Source organism: Leuciscus leuciscus, assembly GCF_965113295.1.
Source record: "Leuciscus leuciscus genome assembly, chromosome: 5".
In the NCBI taxonomy this organism is placed as follows: domain Eukaryota; kingdom Metazoa; phylum Chordata; class Actinopteri; order Cypriniformes; family Leuciscidae; genus Leuciscus; species Leuciscus leuciscus.
Window position 1 is genome coordinate 33437376 of NC_138729.1, and position 18901 is coordinate 33456276.

Here is an 18901-nt window from a genome sequence, read left to right on the forward strand (position 1 = left end):
AGTGAAAAATTAGCACTGAAAATGTGTGAACAGATATTTTTATGGCTGACCTTATTGCATATGCAGTTGTAGGAGTTTCACTTTCAGACGCAAAATTTATAAGAGGAGAGTATTTAAATGAATCATGCAAGGTGATCACAAGCAGAACTTTACACTCCCATTGGCACTTTTTGGGAATTGCGCTTACGCTACTTTGCCCTGTTTAGTAAATCTGGCCCCATGTCTCTTATTTTTTCATATATTATTTCTGATTCTGCAAGGGGTATGCACATTTTTGAGGTCATTAGCCCATAAAATTTACTCACAAAGTTACAAAGTGTAACTCACCTTTTCTGCACCTCAAGGAAGAAAGAGTCTGTCCTCTTCATCTGGAGCTCATACATGGCTCTCAAGATGTGCAGTGGGGCATTGAGAGCATCATGGGTAATCTAAGAGCAAGACAAATATCAGAGCTAATTATTCCTCTACAAACTAATTTCTACATTCTAGTACTGTGAATTATCCAACCCCTTTCCTTCTCCAATTCAGCTGGTGAGAAGCAATTACAACACTCAATCAATCTGATGATTCAAGATCAAACTTCTGGAGGAGATATGAGAAGAACAGAAGGAGGTGAAAAAGGCCCACGTCTAACAGAGGATGAGTGTCTGAAGCCTAACCTGGAAACAGATCTTTGTCTCTTCATCCAGTCCTTCCAGTGGATCCGGTCTGTTTGGATCAGCATCATCAGCGCAGCAGCTGGAGTGATCAGAGTCATGCTCTTTCTCTCTCTCCTTCTCTCCATCTGTCTCCGTGTCTCCGTCCTCTGCCATGGAGTGGATCTCTCGCTTGGAGGAATAAAGCATGATGGAGAGGATCTCTAGGTCTCGTAAAAGCCACATCTTGCTGAAGCCTGTGCCTTTGCTGCACTTACGGACCAGGAGCTGCATTAGGCCGGAGCCTTGGATGGCCTCCTGGGCTTGATCCACACCGTGCTTCTGCAAGAGAGGAAAACATGACCACTCATGACTTGTGTATTTATATAATGACCCCAAAATGTATTTGGAAACTAAAGTTTATATAATGTGTACACACAGAGTTTAGGTGTCTGGTGAATACCTTCAGAGTGTTATAGAGTCCTTTAAGAGCGAGAGAGAGCACCCAGGTGGCCTCCACAGCATCTTGGGCGCTGCTGTCCACCTCGACCTGCAGCAGGTGACTCACAATAGAGGTGAAGTTCTTCAGGTAGCAGCTCAGGTGGGCGGAGGTCAGGGACACAGCCTGTCCCTCATGAGACTCCACATCATTCCTGCTGCTGCTCTCATGCGCCTGGACTAACTGGTAGTCTTTCACTGAGAGGAAATACAGTAGACACAGAGAGTCGCATTAACGCCATTTCTTACCATTACTTACCATTTTGAGTGACCATGGGTGTTTCTGAAATGTCCTCTACGCAGCCATTAACTGCGGTTAAGAAGTCCTAGTTGAATGTTTATTGAACATCCTGTCTACTGAGATGTCTTCATCGACTTAAATTCTGAAGATAGTAGCGAATCTGTAAGATGCTGCCCATTGTACTACCTACAACATACTTTCAGTGGTCGAAATTTGAAAGCCAGTTCAATCAAAACAAACATTTTGTTTTTCAGCATATGATTGTTTTACAATGGAGAAATACACATTGCAGTCATCAAATATTTGCTCCGTTGTATTAAAAGCCTTAGAAGCCATTAAGTTTACTTAAGAGGTACCTTCATACAAAAAGTCTGTTAAACAAGGGAGTAAAGCAGACACACCCTTTGTAAATGAAGGTGGGTTTGAATATCATTGGCAGTCATGTGATTTTAGACTGAGCTGAAAGACTCGTGCATATCTGGTATTTTTACAGGTCAGAAAATTTGAGAGATGAGTGTGATAAGTGTGAAGAAACCATTGACAGCTCTAATCGCACCTGTTCTTCTCTTACGAGTCTTGACGTCCACCACAGCAGCTCTGTTCTTCTCAGTGAAGTGTTTGAGCAGAATCATGTTGTGCCGTTCGTTGGCATTATCGATGAACACAGCCTGAGTCCCCATGCACAGAACCTAATATCAAGAGACACATTTATTATGAGCAGCTTTTTCAAAATGTTATATGTAAAGGGATTTTGCATCTTCAAATAAGTGTGATTGTAACTGCACATTGTTATATAATTCTACATTTAACTTAATACAGGCCTATATTAAGCGTGTTAGCATGCACGTGTGGCATGTTCGTTCATACCTCAGGGAATCCCACGAGCACCAGCAAAGTGAAGAGGTTGGTTCTCTTAAGTTGCTGTGGTAACTGCTGGATGCAGTGATCAGTGAAAGCTGCCACAACAGCACACCACTGTGAAGAAACGTTCAGGTTCCGCAAGATTTCCGCCACTGAACATGCCCAATCCAGACCGATACGACTGTTGTCATGTAAAGACAGGTGATGGACACAGACACAAGTGAAAAGTGTTATATAAAACATAATTTTGTTCAAATTCAATTAAAAATATATAAAAATACAAAAACTTCCAACAAAGCTGAAGTAAAAAAAAGGTAAAGTTCAGCAAAATGTTTCATTGTCTCTTTTGTGGTCAGTAAGATTTAAAAAATGTTTTGTTTTTTTAGAAAGAGTTCTTGTTCACCAAGGCTGCATTTACTTGACCAAAAATAAAGGAAAAACAAATAACCATTTTGTATTTATAATTATTTTAAAATGTCATTTATTCCTGTGACGGCAAAGCTGAATTTTCAGCATCATTACTCCAGTCTTCAGTGTCACATTATCCTTTAGAAATCAAGCTAATATACTGATTTGCTGCTCCAGAAACATTTCTTAGTATTACAAAATTTGAAAAACAGTTGTGCTGCATAATATTTTTGTGGAAAACATGATGCAATGTTTTAGGATTCTTTGACAAACAGAATAGAAAACTTCTGTTAACATTATAAATGTCTGGTAAATTTAATACAATAAAGTACAATATATATATATATATATATATATATATATATATATATATATATATATATATATAAAAAAAAATATATATATATATATATATATATATATATATATTACATTACTGACCCCAAACTGACACTGTACATAAAAATGATTATTTAAGTGGCTTTGCAATGGCAGCATTATTTATAACATACAATGTAAGTATCATAAATACATTAATATGGTGCTAAATGCATTTTAATATAGGTCAAAATGCACATAGCTCAATATTTATACAATATTGAACCGTAAAATGTGTTCAGCTCTGTCTCCCTATTCAGGTTGAAGACCTCTCATACGCATTATATTCAGCCATATGTTACATATTACATCACACTACCTGTCCAGACACACTGCTCCCAGACTGAAGAGCAGTTGAGTGGTCTTCCAACCAGGAACATCAAGTGCTGCTCCATCTCCGAGGGTGAGGAGCTCAAATTTATCTGTCAGTGCCTCGGACACAGCTGCATCAGCCTCAGCAGGAGCAATCCTTAACAGAAGCTGTCCCAGAAGACCTAGTGTCAGGTGGTATGTTTCATTGAGACAGCCGGCATTCGAGATGACCACTCTGAACAGCAGTGGCAGGATGGGACTCAAGCTGGACAAAGATACTGGGCTGCCCTATAGAGGATTACATTTGAATATTAGCATATTTTGTAGATTAGAAATGTGAAAAACAAAAGAGGCATTTAAAATGGTTACAAATCAAACATTTTCCAAAGTAATCTCTGCCAACAAACCAAAAGCCAACAATTACAAATTAAACTTGAATCTTTGTTGTTACCGGTTTGGTTGCAGGCAACATGGCTGCCAACAATCCCAGAATTCTCTCTCTGGAGCATTCAGCAAACACGTGTTCCTGTAGCGGCCCCCGGGCTGTCTTTTCCTCCTGGTCTTTATACGTGTCCAAATTTTCGGAGGTAGGAGATGTGATAGTATCTCCACTTGACTCTGAAACTGAGACACAAAAAAAAACAAACAAATACACTAAATTAGCTACCTATAATGCTGTCACAACATCTTTACTCTAGTAGTTTTGTCCTCATTTACACCTTCTATGTTCCGTTGTCTTTCACTGAATCCCACAAGACATTCAAATGCAACAAATTTACACCAAAAGTAGAAATCAAACTTTGACTAAATAAAGATATTATACTGTAGACTAGAGCTTTTGATTATTGAAGACTACTAAGAGAAAACGAAACCCCCACAGGCTCACCTCTGACTCCAGGGGACAGTGTGTCCTCACTAGACACAGAGGGTGTCTGACTTGCACTGGACGAGTCTGACGTATCTTCAGAGACTAGCTTCCTCCTCCTCGCATCACCTTCTGCATTAGGCTCCTGCTTTTGGAGTTTCTTGTCAAGAGGGAAAAAAACAATATCATGAGGACAGATTGTACATTTTTTTTGTCACAGATAAAAAAAAATTTTTTTTTAAAAAAAAGGCAAAGAGCTTCAGTAATGTAGTGTGTGCAGTGACTGACTCTGTCTCTAGGTAGCAAAGGGGAGCAGATAGCTGTAGTGCTGCTAGGCAGTGAGGAGGTGTCTGTGCTGCTGATGTCCTGAGAGGAGCCAGCCGTCGCAGGACACAGTTCACTCTCTGTGGCCGATTCATTCGAAGAAAGCAGGGACAGCAGGGCAGAGGCTCGTAAACCTACAGGAAACAACAGCAACTCTAACTATACATACAAACCACTTCAGACTTCCATTTCTAGTTAACACACATAATATAATCCCTAACAGATCATGAACATTCAAATATACTGATTACCTTTCCCAGTCTGTCCCTTCAGCAGGCACTCATTGATGATGTCAGAGCAGTGGGTCTGCAGAGCGCTGGCATAACCGAGGGTGACATCATCCAGAGGCTCTCCGTCCTGCGCTCTCTCGCTGACCAGCTCAGAGGTGAACAGGGCGAGCGTGGCAAAAAGAAGCCAGGAGTAGTTATGTATGTAGGGCTGGATGAGTCTGTGGCGGTCACTGATGCGGATGGTGACCATAGGGTACACTGTGATACGGTGGGTGGGCAGATGGCTGGAGAGAGGGGAAAAAATTAATAATAAATAAATATAATTTCTAAGTTTATATACAGTGTGTGTGTGTATATGATATCTTTGTATATGAGCTATCTTTCCTGTAGCTCAAACAGTAGAGCGTTGGTGCTTGCAATGCCAAGGTCATGGGTTCGATTCCCAGGGAAAGCAAGAATTGATAAGAATGTAAATGTGTACCTTGAAATACGATGTAAGTCGCTTTGGATAAAAGCGTCTGCCAAATGCATAAATGTAAATGTATATATTATATACATTGTTGTTTATTTTGAAAAATAGTTTGGGAATGGTTTGTACTTTAATGACCATTGTTTAGTTGCTGTCTCAGACTATAAACAACCCATACATGCTAGTGGTTGTCTTCACAATTGTGTGGCACGTGTATTTAAGGGTGTGCGATATTGAAAAAATCTTGATATTTTCTGGGATTTTAGAAACGATAACAGTAATTAAACTATATTTTGCTGAGTGTGTTATTGTGCTGGTACTTTGGCAGGTTGAAGACTCCTAAAGTTTTTGATATTCCGCATATTCTGTGTAGTGGTTAGTTCGCAGCAGTGACAGAAATTAAATTTACCAATAAGTTTAAATAGATTTTTACCATTTATGGGCATTTTTGTCTTTATAAAAGCATTTTTTCTTACCTAATTAAATGTAGCCTACGCATCTTTTGTGTCAAATTCTTGATCAAATTTAATAAATAAATTAAATTAGAATAATAAGACACTATAGGGTTGTTACCAATCAAATGAAATCAGTATCAACCAAATACGTCTTTGCAATGGAGAGATTGAAATCATCATGGGGGGAGCTTGAGATCAGCACAGATATAATATTATTATTATTCAACAGATTTGTTCAAATGGCCAATTATATCAGGAATGAGCATTTGACTTTCTTATTGAGGGAGTCATTGAATCATTCATTCAACAAATTCATTCAAGAGGACTGATTCATTCAGTAACAAAACACTGCAGTGTGTTGCTCAGATGCAAAACAGATCTGCTGTGGCTTTGTTTAGAACTATTTTTGTTGGGGAAATGGAGCATAAACAGGCAATATCGTGTATAAAATGTAAGTTACTTCTTGTTTATTAAACTGTTGTATAAAATAAATATCACATTTGCAACCGTGCTGATATAAAAAAGAAAACACACAAAAAAAGTCACTCTTTGTGTGATTGCTTAACTATATCATAGGATATAAAAATAGCCTAAAAGACAAATATTCTTTTATATTAATAAAAGTAAATGATTACACTTTATTTTAAGGTGTCATTGTTGCAGTTTAATTACATATTTAAGTACTGAGTAATATTAAGCAACTGCATGTACTTATTATAGAGTTAGGGTAGGATTAGGATTTGGTTGAGGGTTAGTTGCATGTAATTATGCATAATTTACTGTTATTACTATGGTAAGTACATGTAACATGGAAACTACTAAATAAAGTGTTATCAAGTAAATCTTGCAGTGAAAGCATTCAAGATCTAAATGCGCATGTGCAGAAGTCCTAAACTTAAAAGGCTACGTCACGCAGTGTATGCGTGGAATCTCTAGGATTGTTTTTGGGAAGTAAGGGACATATTCGATAATGTCAGATCCCATCATTAAAACAGATGATATTGCACACCCCTGCGTGTATTACCTGTCTGGGTATTTCTTGGCATTGTAACAGCCAAAGCACAGATCAAAGTCCTCACAGACATTACAGTTAATCCTGCTGCCCACAATAAGGCCCTGGCAGTGGTCACAGGCATACTCCATGTTGACCATCTCATGGTCATCCTCATGGCCTTCTGGTTTAGCACCACCTGAACAAGAAGAGCAAAACCGTTCAACACACGCACTCCAGAGAAATGTGCTGCTGCTGCTGCAATAGATTCATTGCATAGTGTATAACTTTATGTTATTGTAATAAATAAGTGGAAATAATGCTTCATGACAATGTTGCTTTCCCTTCATTACAGCGTAAGTGACTCACTGAGGAAGCAGGTCTTGCACAGGTCCATGTCTGTGCACTGCAGGCACCGGTAGCGATGCCACGGTGCGATCCGCTCGCAGCCGTCACACGAAATCTCCACATTTAGCAGGTCGCAGTAGCGTGCAATGAACATGTGCATCTGCAAAGGTCAAAGGTCAGTGAATGAGCAACAAAAATATACAATATGTTTATTGGGTAGGTTGCATATGGAAGTGTGTGAAATCTGTGCTTTTGCAGATGTTCACAGATGATAACAGATTTAAACTTAAAAACTTTAATATTTGCTCTGCCTGAACAAAGTGAATGTATATCTTATGATCAGGCATTACTGTGGATGCTGACATTTACTTGTGTTTGCAGAGATTAACCATTGGTTTGCAGGAATACATTCAATAAAGATGACAAGCATGAATAATAATGCAATACCTCCACCCAAAAGTTACTTTTTGTGTTAAGTTAGCTGCCTCATTTAATTGTAATTAAAATAAAATGTAATTAATATGAACTTTGATGGTCTTTTGTGATCTACAGTTTTACTGTACAGGATGATCATTTGATGTGATATCTGTACCTTTCTCTTGTCCTCCACTGAGGCCTGGCTGATCTTGTCAAACCATTTCTCAAACATGCCGTCCAAACACTCATCCATCCATTCACAGTTCCTCTCGTAGTCAGCGATCTCATCCTCCTCCGTCCACTGACTACACCACCATGTCACATGCAGAAAAGGACAGATGAGAAGCCAAATAAAACATTTGATACATTTTAAGCCTAGTTTTTGAGATCAGGATTAAGTGTAGTTAAATTACGCTCTATTAACGGTTTCAATAATGCAAAGCAACTAACAACAACAAAGCTCACGAAAGTACTCAAGACATGTTCAACAACTACACGTTAGAAGTCAACAGATAATTGATTTGGACATCCACTGTCTGTCTGTCTCTCTCCTTTTATACTGAAGTCTTTAAACAATTGAAGTCCCCGTGGCTGCAGTCATTTGTCATACATTTAATTTGGTGTTTTATTGGAAAAGACCTTTCCTTCAATTCTATAGGGACATTGTCAAAGTCAACATGAGCATCATAAATTAATATGGTCATAACAATACACTATTTCAATAACGCACATGCTTCATGTGTCTTTTTTAATAAAATACCAATTTAATAATCAAGTTTACTCTAGATCAGTGGTTCTCACCCAGGGGTCCACAGGATGACTTTAAATGATTAAATTATATTTAAAAAACGAACCCAATTTAAACACTAAAAACCAAATAGATCAGATCTGTCCTGAGCCAGCTCATACCTGATGGCAATGTCATGTACACTGATGTTTTCCTGTGACATGGTGAGCAGAAGATCAGGCAGTTTGATGTCCTGAAACAGTGACAAATCTTCGGCCTCCCAGCTCATATCCAGCAAATGCAACAGACATGTCTGCACACATGACAGGGCAGGCAGCAGGACCCTGAGGACATAAAGACGACATAACGGGCATAAAAGATAGAAAGGACATAAAAAAGAATATGTTGTATATAAGGACTACAGCAGTTGTCACGATTTATCAAGCATGTATTTGTAGTCCTTATGTGGCAACTTTATTATTAGCAACTTCTAAAGCACACAAGGGTTTCGTGTTCAGGGTATGACTATGTAATTTATGTTGTAGAACAGATGTTTAAAAACAGGGGAGAGAGAACCCACTTTTCGTTCAGTGCGTTGAAGCCCTGCACGGCCGCTACTAGCATGAGAACCAGCTGATGATGCGAATGCCTGACCAGCTCCCTCATCTCCTGCCCGCTGCCCGCCAACTGAGAAAAGTAACTGAGAAAGAAAGATAGAGTTAAAATAATGATTAGGATAGTACTAGTAGATATTATTATTACCATAAGAAATGACAGCCCATTTTGTTGGATAACATACTTGGTGAAATCTTTCTGACAGGCCAAGAGTTCCTGGAGAAACAAAATACAGGGTGCCTGGAAGAGGTGCGGTTTCCCCAGGGTGAGTATACACTTCTGCACGAGCTCCAGCACCTCACACACACTCAGAGCCTGCGCTTTCTTCAGAGCCAGAGTTTGAAGAACACTGAACACACACACACAAGAACACTTCATTACTACTGATCAGAGGCATGTCACCACATACGCACACATTGAAAATCTGGAAATAAACAAAGTTTTAGGATTTTGACCAGAGGTTTGGGCTCAGTGAGACTATTAAAGAAATAAAGCAGGACAATGCCTCCCACATTGTGACTGAAGACTGTGCCGTTATCACAGGAATAAATTACATTTTAAAATATATTAAAGTAGAAAACAAATAAATACAGCCTTGATGTGAATAAGAGACTTCTTTTGCATTTTCTGCCAGTATTGAGTATCGAACCCTCAACCTTCGGGTTACCAGTTTGCTCCCAATAAATTAACTATGTCTTAATTATAAACTAATACTTTGTTAATGATTTGTAAGTAATTTATTACTGTATATTTATTACAAAGTGTTAGCAACATTTGTAATAATATTTTAATTACATTAAAAAAATGCACAACAAAAAGAAGCATTTCTCAGAAGTACAGTATGCTACCATAATTCAACAGATTTTAATGCATAGATAACGGTTCAAATATACATGATATTTCAGCAACTAATAGCTGTAATTTCAGTCAAACTTAGCAAACAAGTTGTAAGGGCTACTTGTAAGATCATTAACACTGTCACATTTAGAGCCCAGGTCACTATTCAGTTTTACTGTGTGGAAAAAAGCCAACAGGACATTCAGCATAGTATCTACTAGTATATACTCTACTAGTATAACAGTGTGTCAGATAATCATACGGGTTAGCACGACGTGTGTGAGTTTATGCATCAAAATCTGTTGAATAATGGCATCATACTTCTAGCTATTCACATCATGAGGTGAAAATACTCAGTTCATACCTGCTCTCATTAATGACCATGTCCTTCAAAAAGCTGAGGATGTGTTTGAGGATCGGGAAGCGCTCTTTGACAGGTGGTGCTGTGCGAGGCTCCTCCATAGATCGTAAGGACAGGAGCCTCAAGCGTCCCCGACTGAAAGGTGCTTTACGTGGGAAGACTAACGGGGACAGAGGGTCTCCTGTTTGAGACTGTAGACTTTCTGAGGAGCCCGTGGCACCCTGAGAACTGATGCTGCTGGAAGGACCAGCATCTACTGATGCAGAGAATGCCTGTTCCTGTGTCCGCTCACTCTGACCTGGCCCTGCTGCTTCTGCTCCCTCAGGGGTCTGGGATATGGAGGGACTGGGCTGGAAGTCTCCCTCTGTGGTCGAAATAGATCGGAGAAGAGGAGCAGCACAGGCGCCATCTTCAGGTCTGGAAGACTCTTGTTCCGGAGGTGCAGAGATTCCTCCGCTCGGGCTGAATTGAAAGAGGAACAAACTTCTACTGATGCAAATTTCAGCTGTTAAGAGAGTGAAAAAAGGGAAAGTGAGAATGCAGCCTCATTATAAAAAATTTAAAAAAGTGTATCAAAGGTGCATTTATAGCATCAATATTTACCAAGGGACTCCATCGTAACCTCATTCTGACTTCGATCTTTTTCCTCTACACCATTCATTTTCCCCATAAGGTAGCGTTGTTTCATCTCCAACTACCAAAACAGTTTAAATGAGAGAGTAAATACAAATAAATATGGCATTTTAAAACCAATGATCAAAAGCCATACTAACCATCCATGTTCTGATGCCATCTGCGAGGGTGTAAACCTGCATAATGTCCTCGCTAAGAACGCTCTGACCGTTTTTAGCAACTAATGAAGGGAAGATGAGAAAGAAAAGGAAATATGGTCAAAAGGACATTTACATGTGTGACCACTGAATTGTCCTGTTCATTCAAACATCTTACAGAAGCAGACTAAATACTGCCTGTCCCAAGGAGTCAAGGTTTTGATGAGCAAGCATTACCCTGATGAATGAAGATGGTGTGAAATGTGAAAGTCTATACTTGTGTACACATCGAAAATCTAATTTAAACCAGGACAGTTTTAGGATTTTGAGTTTTAAAATAAAGAAACATTAATAAGAAATATTTAAGATTCAAGACGCATGCAGTTCTGTTCCGCAAGAGCGGCAAAAGTTACGGACTCCAGCTTTAAATATAACAATTACATTTTAGGGAATTTAAAGGGGTGGTATAATGCCCCTTTTTACAAAATGTAAAATAAGTCTCGGTTGTCCCCAGAGTGTGTATGTGAAGTTTTAGCTCAAAATAACCCACAGATAATTTTTTACAGCATGTTAAAATTGTCCCTTTTTGAGGGTCAGTAAAAACGCGTTGTTTTCTGTGTGTCCCTTTAAATGCAAATGAGCTGCAGCTTTTCCTAGTATTAAAAACTTGTGTCATTCTGGAATGGCCTATTCCACAATGGGTATAAACAATCTGGTCCCATCAATTTGAGAATTAATTCATGGAGTTTGTTCATAGTACATAGATTCAACAGTTTCACCAAGTAATGATTTAGAGTGTCAGCAACATTTCTCTGTAGTGTTTGCTCTCTTAAACCTGTTTAAAACTCTTAAAAATGTCTTTACTTACCAAAGCTCCTAAGACTGTGGTGAAGTGCTGGTGTGTGATACACCATGGCCGCCCAGGTGGCGTTCACTGCCTGGTCCACTTTTGAGCCCGGAGCAATCTCGTTCCTGAATGGCTGCTTCTTGCAGGTCATCAAAAGAGCCCTCATGAGCTCCGTCCTGCCATCAGAAGAATCCTGCAAAGGATCCCAGCGAGCAAACTCCTTCAGGAATTCCACCAATTCATCTCCACAAGGAGCTGGCTCTTCCTGTTGAACAAAATTGCACAAGACGCACAAATGAAATTAGACTTTTTTCGGACTGAAACACACATACAGATACACACACACAGTAATATTCCTAGTACCCTCACCTGGTCGGTGTCTGGGCAGGCCTGTGCTAACGTTTTTTCTGCGGGAAGCCCACTCAATCCTTGTCTGAACACAGGCTTCCATAGAGGACAGGACAGGACATGGTTCATCAAGCCTGCAGGTAACTCCTTCACACCACGGATTTCTTCAAGAGGAAGGTAGACATGACACAAAACCAACACCATAAGTCAGTGTGTTTTCACACTTCCTCAACTATATGCAATTTATATTGTGACAGTTTAAAAGGTTAGTTCACCCAAAAAGGAAAACATTTTCATAATTTACTCACCCTCATGACGTTCCAAACCTGTAAGACTTTCTCTAATTTTCAGAACACAAATGAAGATATTTTTAAAGCTACACTGTGTAATTTTTCTAGTTGATTCTTAGCAAAAAACACTTAGTTCTTTCAAAAATATATGTGCTCATTAATGTATATTTACTTCTTTCAAGTAATAAAGTATTCTCGTAAGTTTATAATCTGCCATTGAAAGTACATACGGGTGAGGGGTTCGAATGCCGGTCGCCATGTTGCCCCTCCATCTTGAAACTACATTAGCCAAAGAGGGACATACCTGTAAATTCAAGCTTCGCCTTTCGCCCTTTACACTCAGTGACACAGAGACGAATGCGAGGGAGAGATTACTCGCGACTGCCGGCAGATTTGAAAGATTGCTGATGGAGGATCACGCCTATTTTCGAGGACATGTAGCAGAGTTGCCAAGGAAGCGAAAGAGAGAATTAAAACGTCAACGCGGCAGGCAAATCAGCAAGACCAAAGTCAATACTGGAGTAACTTTTCCCAGATGGAAAGAGCTCATGAGGAGCAAAGATTTTAAAACGGACGCCGAAGTTGCCTGCTTTCTTCTCGACAGGTAATTCAGCCTATTTGTGTAAATTCTAAGTTTTATAGTTGCTTGTCTAACCATAGCATGGTTGTGCATAACGCCAGAACGACCTCTAGTATAACTTGCGTTACTTTTCCTCACGTCAATGGTGAAAAAGTATGGTTTACCTTGTAACATAAATCTGTGCTGCGACGGATCACAGGTGATAGTTTTTAAAGGCGCAATTGGACGAAGTCGAACTAGAAGCCATGTTAATCTTGGAATAATACGGCCACCGTAGGAGTTAAAACGCCCTCGAAATTGAAAGGAACAGAAACTAATATTCACTGGGTAGTCATATACAATTTCACCGCTAGATGGGGGAAAATATCACACAGAGTAGCTTTAATGAAATCTGAGAGATTCCTGTCCCTCCATTGACAGTCTACGAAAATACCACTTTGATGCTTCAAAAGGTTCATAAAGAGATCAGAAAATTACAGACTAAACAGCTCAATTCATATGGATTAGTTTTACGAAGAGACTCGGTTGCTTTAAATGATGAACAGATTTAATTTAGGCTTTTATTCACATATAAACAGAACACTGATCAGCGAACATTAACAGAAGCTCAACCAAACCTGCTTTGACACGCAAGAACAAACCTCATTGGTTCTTGTGGAAGCTTAAATGTGCCGCATAACACAAAAGAATTAACCTCATTGGTTCTCGTTCTCGTACGTCAAGAGAACATGCTTGAGCTTCCCTTTACCATAAGTGATGTTTGAGTTGATGAATGTTTATATGTGAATAAAAGCCTAAATTCAATCTGTTCATCGTATAAAGCGATCAAGTCTCTTCAAAACCGCTCAATTCATATGGATTAGTTTTATGATCTCTTAATGAACTTTTTGAAGCGTAAAAGTAGTAGTTGCGTAGACTGTCAATGGAGGGACAGAAATCTCTCAGATTTCACTAAAATATCTTCATTTGTGATTCGAAGATGAACAAAAGTTTTACAGGTTTGGAACGACATGAGGGTGAGTAAATAATGAAATAATTTTCATTTTGTGGTGAACTAACCCTTTAAATCTTTTTTGAATTAAAAGTAGATCCGTCCACCAACTTTTAATGTAAGAGCAGGTGCGGCCATTTGAAATTTGAATATGTAAGGCTTCCTGTGTCATTCACTTCCAGTTATTATGTCTGTGATGCTCCTTTATATTGCAAACTGGCATTTGTTATAACCGTGTTTTATTGTATATTATGATCAAACACACTGCTTTCTTGTTCAAATAGTTTTACCAGTTACTACACTTTGTTATACTTCTAGTTATTTATCAATAGCATCTAATGAACCGGAAGTCTCACACATTCACAGAAAATCGCTTACATCCACATTGCAAAATAAGGTGGATACATTTACAATTATTTTTATACAGCTTTAATTTACAATTTATTATTTGAAGGAGAACACATTTAAGTGGAATAGAGTTTTTGGAATAAATACAGAGAATAAAATTTGCCTTTTTAAAATAAATTAAACAGAGAAATAATCAACTGATTAATCGATTTTCAGTGTGTTCTCTCACCGTAAGGTGATTTCAAAGCCATGGTGCGGGAGGCCAGACGTCCCATCAGCTTGGACACGAGGAGCTGCAGGTCTGAGGTCCAGGACACAGTGACGTCTGGCAGGCCGTACGCCGTCACTGTAAACTTGTAACCCCATTCGTTATTACTGCTGTCTGAATGAAACAGAAACTGCAGCTGGGGACCCGCTTTAAACGTCACTTTCTGAAGACAAAAAAAACAACAAAAAAACATTATTTATTATACATAACTTTTTTTTTTCTCTAAGACACCAGACCAGACAAAAAATTATAATAATTGGAATTGCGTACAAGCACGGGGCAAAAGTAATTGCATTCATTTTTAACGCTGTGAATTGAATAGCATTGAATTGCATTCATTTTAAACAGAATGACCGCATATGGAAATTGTCTATAACCGTTAAAATATTAAATGTTTTGAGGAAGTTATTTTTCTTGCAAGATAATGCATTTTAGAATTATAATGATTTGGATCCAATTTGGATATTGTTTAATTTTTATCAATAATTATAATAATTTGGATTATGGATGTTTCATGTTCGCATAGTTGCAGGTTAATTAATATTAGGCTTAACAAATATAAAAAAAATTGTAATATCACACTGCCTGTTCATTTTGGCCATATGATTTTTGGGGGGGGGGGGGGGGGGGGGTTTGGCTGCTGTTACCATTACAAACACATTTTTATATATATATATATATATATATATATAAAATTACACAATTAACACATTCAGTTGACCCTAGTTAAAATGCTACAATAAAAGTTTTTGTACCTTTGGCCATTTCTCCGTTCCGACCTTCATATCATATCGCACTTTCCCTCCCCTAGCATCAGTGAATTCCAGATAGTCATACCTAAAAAAATATATTTAAAAAAACATCTCAATCACTTTGAATATAAAGCATACTTAAGAGCCACAAGGAAACAACAGGAAAATGAGTGTTTGATTCCTTTTATCACCAGAAGGTAGCAGTTGAGTTGTTGCATAAGCCTTTCACACCTTTTCTCTGTTTCACAGCGTTCATCAAACTCCACCTCGAAGGATGTGGCACCAGGGCAGACAAAGATGGTGGTCTCATGCCTGCTGTTCTCATAGTTATGAGGCGACTCCATTTGCCATGTCCTTAAAACAACAGGCTGCTGTGTCTGTTGACAGCCCTCCATATCAACCTACAAACACAAGGGGATAAAAAAGAAATCTGATAAACATTCTTATTAATTATCATTCATGGTTTTTAAATGGCAAGTGAAAAAAGTCAAATACTAATTAATTTTTCTTTTTATTCAATTTATTTATTTAAGACACACAGTGAACTGACCTTAGAGAAGATGTCCTCTGTGTCACTAGACAGCTTCTTGAGCATGTCTGCCAGAGGGTAGAATCTTTTGAGCAACACACAGTGAGGAATATTCAAAGCGCACAGCTCCAGCAGGAAGATGGTCTACAACAGGACACAGTACACACTTTTATATACATACACGCAGAAGCATAATATATACAGAAACATAAATAACTAAATAATGAAATAAAGATATATAGTGGTGTGCTACCAGCTGTCTTGCTGCCATGGCAAGGATAGAGCCACTGAGTTTCTCCATGATGTCAGCTCCAGAGAAACGCTTAATAAGAGGACTCAGTATGTCTTTGGTACCTGACAGGAACTGTTCCACATCTAAGAAAAACAACATAGATGTATTCACACTGTGACAGACCACTGCAAATAAATCACAACCGTTCAAAAGTCTGTACGATTTTTATTTAAGAAAAGGCTGCATTTATTTGATCGAAAATACAGTAAAAAAGTAATATTGTGGTTGTGAAATATTACAATATAAAAATAACGAATAATGAGTTATCATTATTAACAATGCTGTGCTGCTCAATATTTTTGTGGAAATTGTAATATTGTTTTTTCAGAATTGTTTGATGAATAGAAAGTTTTAAAAAATGTATATTTATAAATGTATTTAATAAGACATTATAACTGTCTTTAATGTCTCTTTTGATGAATTGAAGGTGTCCTTAATGAATAAAATCTTACTGCAAAAAAAAAACTCGATCTTGACTGAATAACTTTTATAACTTTAATAAGGATTCATCTATATTTAATTTATACAGTGAAGAATATGCAGTGTTATTTTACATTTGATTACTTTATTCAATTTCTGTACATAATCTACCTAATCTGTATCGAACTACTGTTAGATCTACCTGAAAAACACTCTTTATTTTATTAGCATCTTTGTTCTGTTGTATATTTGTGCTATTGCTTGTTGATTATTTGTTCTTATTTTATTACAGACTGTTTATTTGACTTTAATAGTGTTTAAAATTCTTTCAATTGCATTGTTCTTGCATTCCATGTAAAAAGTCTAGTAGTGAGTAATATAAAAAAATACTAGTAAATGGCGACTTATGCTTCCGAATAGGGTTGACTACATCATTATAGAGATTGCAAAACTCTTTGGAGTACAGTGGGATCAAAAGTGATCTCTGAAAATCTAAGAATAAAAATCTAAAATCCAAAACTAAAATCTCAAGATATTGGCTCTTTGAAATGTTCTCATGATCAAACTCTTCAATTCAACTTTTCAATTGTTATTCTGATAATACAATGTGTAATGAAAAAGGCATTAAGATATTATTATTTTAGTACAATCGAAGCATTTCCACCAGTGGTCTCAGACTTCTGGAACCCACTGTATTTTGAAGGGCTCTTGGCAAGCAGACTGGAAAACCAAGAAAATCACACTAACATTTAAGCAGAATATCCCTGGCCAGATCAGCAGAGGTGGCCGTTCCTCCTTTAAGCTGCAGGAAACACCAGGACAGCAGGCTTCCCTGTAGAGCCCAGAACAGAGACAGCAGGACCCTCCAAATGGACCCTCCTTTGGAGTCCAACATCAACACCTCACACTGAAAAAAAGAGAGGAACATTCTTACATGGATAAACATCACATTACTCTTTACAAAGCTACTAGACAAGGGAAACCTATTAGCGAGCTGTAATACAATGCATTACAATACGAGGTGTCAGCTAACAGACGTTAATGCACAATGTAAACATCTAAACACGTGTCAGCTATTTGCAGGAGATTGTATGTGAGCAGGGGTGAATAGACGAGGTTGGCAGCTGTCAACATGCCTCTCTAGTGGCCACAATGAGCAGTGTGTCCATGACAGTCAGGATAGGCGAGATGTCAAAGTCAGACGGAGCTCCTTTAGGGGGCAGCATAAGGAGACCTTTCGGGTCATGATCACTGCGAACAGAGATGAGTGAGAGACAATGTGTGAGCAGGAAATTAAGTCATACAGTTTACAGGACAGGACTGGGAGTACAAGTTTAAAGGGAGGTGTTTCATACCTGAAATAACTGCAGAGAGACTCGAATGTCAGTTTTACAGACTCCGGTTGATTTTCCTCAGTTATGTTTTGCTGAGAAAAGCAAAAAAAAAAAAAAGACTTAGTCCATATAAAAGCAATTCAGTAACAATATTCAGCCAAGGCAAGGACACTCTTGCAGTCTTACCATCAAGAGGAAGAGTTTGTCCCTCCGGCTCTGTTTGTCAGGGTAGAAGATGGCGGCTCCATTGAGAATGGCTTTCACAGCTTCTTTCCTCAGAGCTTTATCCACTGCAGTCTCTCCTTCAGGCCCATCCACCACTGCATAGCGCAAAAACTATGGGTTACTCTCTTAACCGCCAATCAAAACACAATGGCATCACTACATGGCTTTTACGCGAATGTTTTAAAGACGAAACTCCTTCGTTTTCAGCTATCAATTTTAACTGATATTATTTGGAAAGTTGATACTATACTACTGTTCAAAAGTAGTGTTAGTACGTTTTCTTTTTTCTATTAATACTTTTATTCAGCAAGGATGCATTAATTTGATCAAAAGTGACTGTAAAGACTTTTATAATGTTACAGAAGATTTCAATTAAATGCTTTTCTTTTGATCTTTCTATTCATCAAAGAATCTTGAAAAGAATTATCATGATTTCCACAAAAACATTATGCAGTTTTCAACATTGATAATAACAGCCATTGAGTCAAACAGAGCAGTGTGTGAGTCTCACCATGACACAAGTGACTGTAGAGCTCTCCGACAGCTTCTGCAGGGTCCACATCTGCGCTGGCTGAGGGTGATGCTGATGCTGAGACGTCTGTCGGCTGGGACTCTGTCAGGCTGGGCAGCATTGGGAAGCAGTTCTGGAGCAGCTGAAGCAGGAGAACTCGTGTCTTTACAGCCTCTTCTCCCTCACTGAGTGTACAGACACACACAACAGAGAAATACATTAACACAGACAAAAACTGATCAATCAGCACATTTCCTAAAAGCGAAAACATCATGAAAAACACAAGTTTGTCCATAAATGGTCCATGCACACTCCTTTTAGTCCTCAAAAATATTAAGCACTACAGCTGTTTTCAACATTGAGGAGGATAATAATAAATGTTTCTAGAGCACAAAATCAACATATCAGAATGATTTCTCAAGGA

At 38.3% G+C, this 18901-nt stretch overlaps 1 protein-coding gene across 2 annotated transcripts in view; it reads right to left on the reverse strand.

Moving 5' to 3' along the window:
- The window catches only part of zzef1 (zinc finger, ZZ-type with EF hand domain 1), a 49493-nt gene that overhangs the window by 18577 nt on the left and 12015 nt on the right, over positions 1 to 18901 (reverse strand). For both annotated transcript variants that reach the window (XM_082169559.1, XM_082169558.1), the window contains exons 15-45: positions 18478 to 18662; positions 17928 to 18061; positions 17763 to 17833; positions 17544 to 17658; positions 17155 to 17314; positions 15949 to 16070; positions 15717 to 15839; positions 15398 to 15567; positions 15170 to 15251; positions 14376 to 14577; positions 11959 to 12101; positions 11611 to 11854; positions 10746 to 10825; positions 10576 to 10666; positions 9976 to 10477; positions 8959 to 9123; positions 8740 to 8859; positions 8342 to 8503; positions 7608 to 7737; positions 7037 to 7175; positions 6701 to 6866; positions 4774 to 5036; positions 4487 to 4656; positions 4220 to 4358; positions 3785 to 3957; positions 3341 to 3621; positions 2242 to 2416; positions 1931 to 2063; positions 1099 to 1331; positions 660 to 977; positions 328 to 428 (exon numbers count right to left, since the gene is read on the reverse strand). In XM_082169559.1, the coding sequence (XP_082025685.1) occupies positions 328 to 428; positions 660 to 977; positions 1099 to 1331; positions 1931 to 2063; positions 2242 to 2416; positions 3341 to 3621; positions 3785 to 3957; positions 4220 to 4358; positions 4487 to 4656; positions 4774 to 5036; positions 6701 to 6866; positions 7037 to 7175; positions 7608 to 7737; positions 8342 to 8503; positions 8740 to 8859; positions 8959 to 9123; positions 9976 to 10477; positions 10576 to 10666; positions 10746 to 10825; positions 11611 to 11854; positions 11959 to 12101; positions 14376 to 14577; positions 15170 to 15251; positions 15398 to 15567; positions 15717 to 15839; positions 15949 to 16070; positions 17155 to 17314; positions 17544 to 17658; positions 17763 to 17833; positions 17928 to 18061; positions 18478 to 18662 (5292 nt within the window). The remainder of the gene's footprint in view (positions 1 to 327; positions 429 to 659; positions 978 to 1098; positions 1332 to 1930; positions 2064 to 2241; positions 2417 to 3340; positions 3622 to 3784; positions 3958 to 4219; positions 4359 to 4486; positions 4657 to 4773; positions 5037 to 6700; positions 6867 to 7036; positions 7176 to 7607; positions 7738 to 8341; positions 8504 to 8739; positions 8860 to 8958; positions 9124 to 9975; positions 10478 to 10575; positions 10667 to 10745; positions 10826 to 11610; positions 11855 to 11958; positions 12102 to 14375; positions 14578 to 15169; positions 15252 to 15397; positions 15568 to 15716; positions 15840 to 15948; positions 16071 to 17154; positions 17315 to 17543; positions 17659 to 17762; positions 17834 to 17927; positions 18062 to 18477; positions 18663 to 18901) is intronic.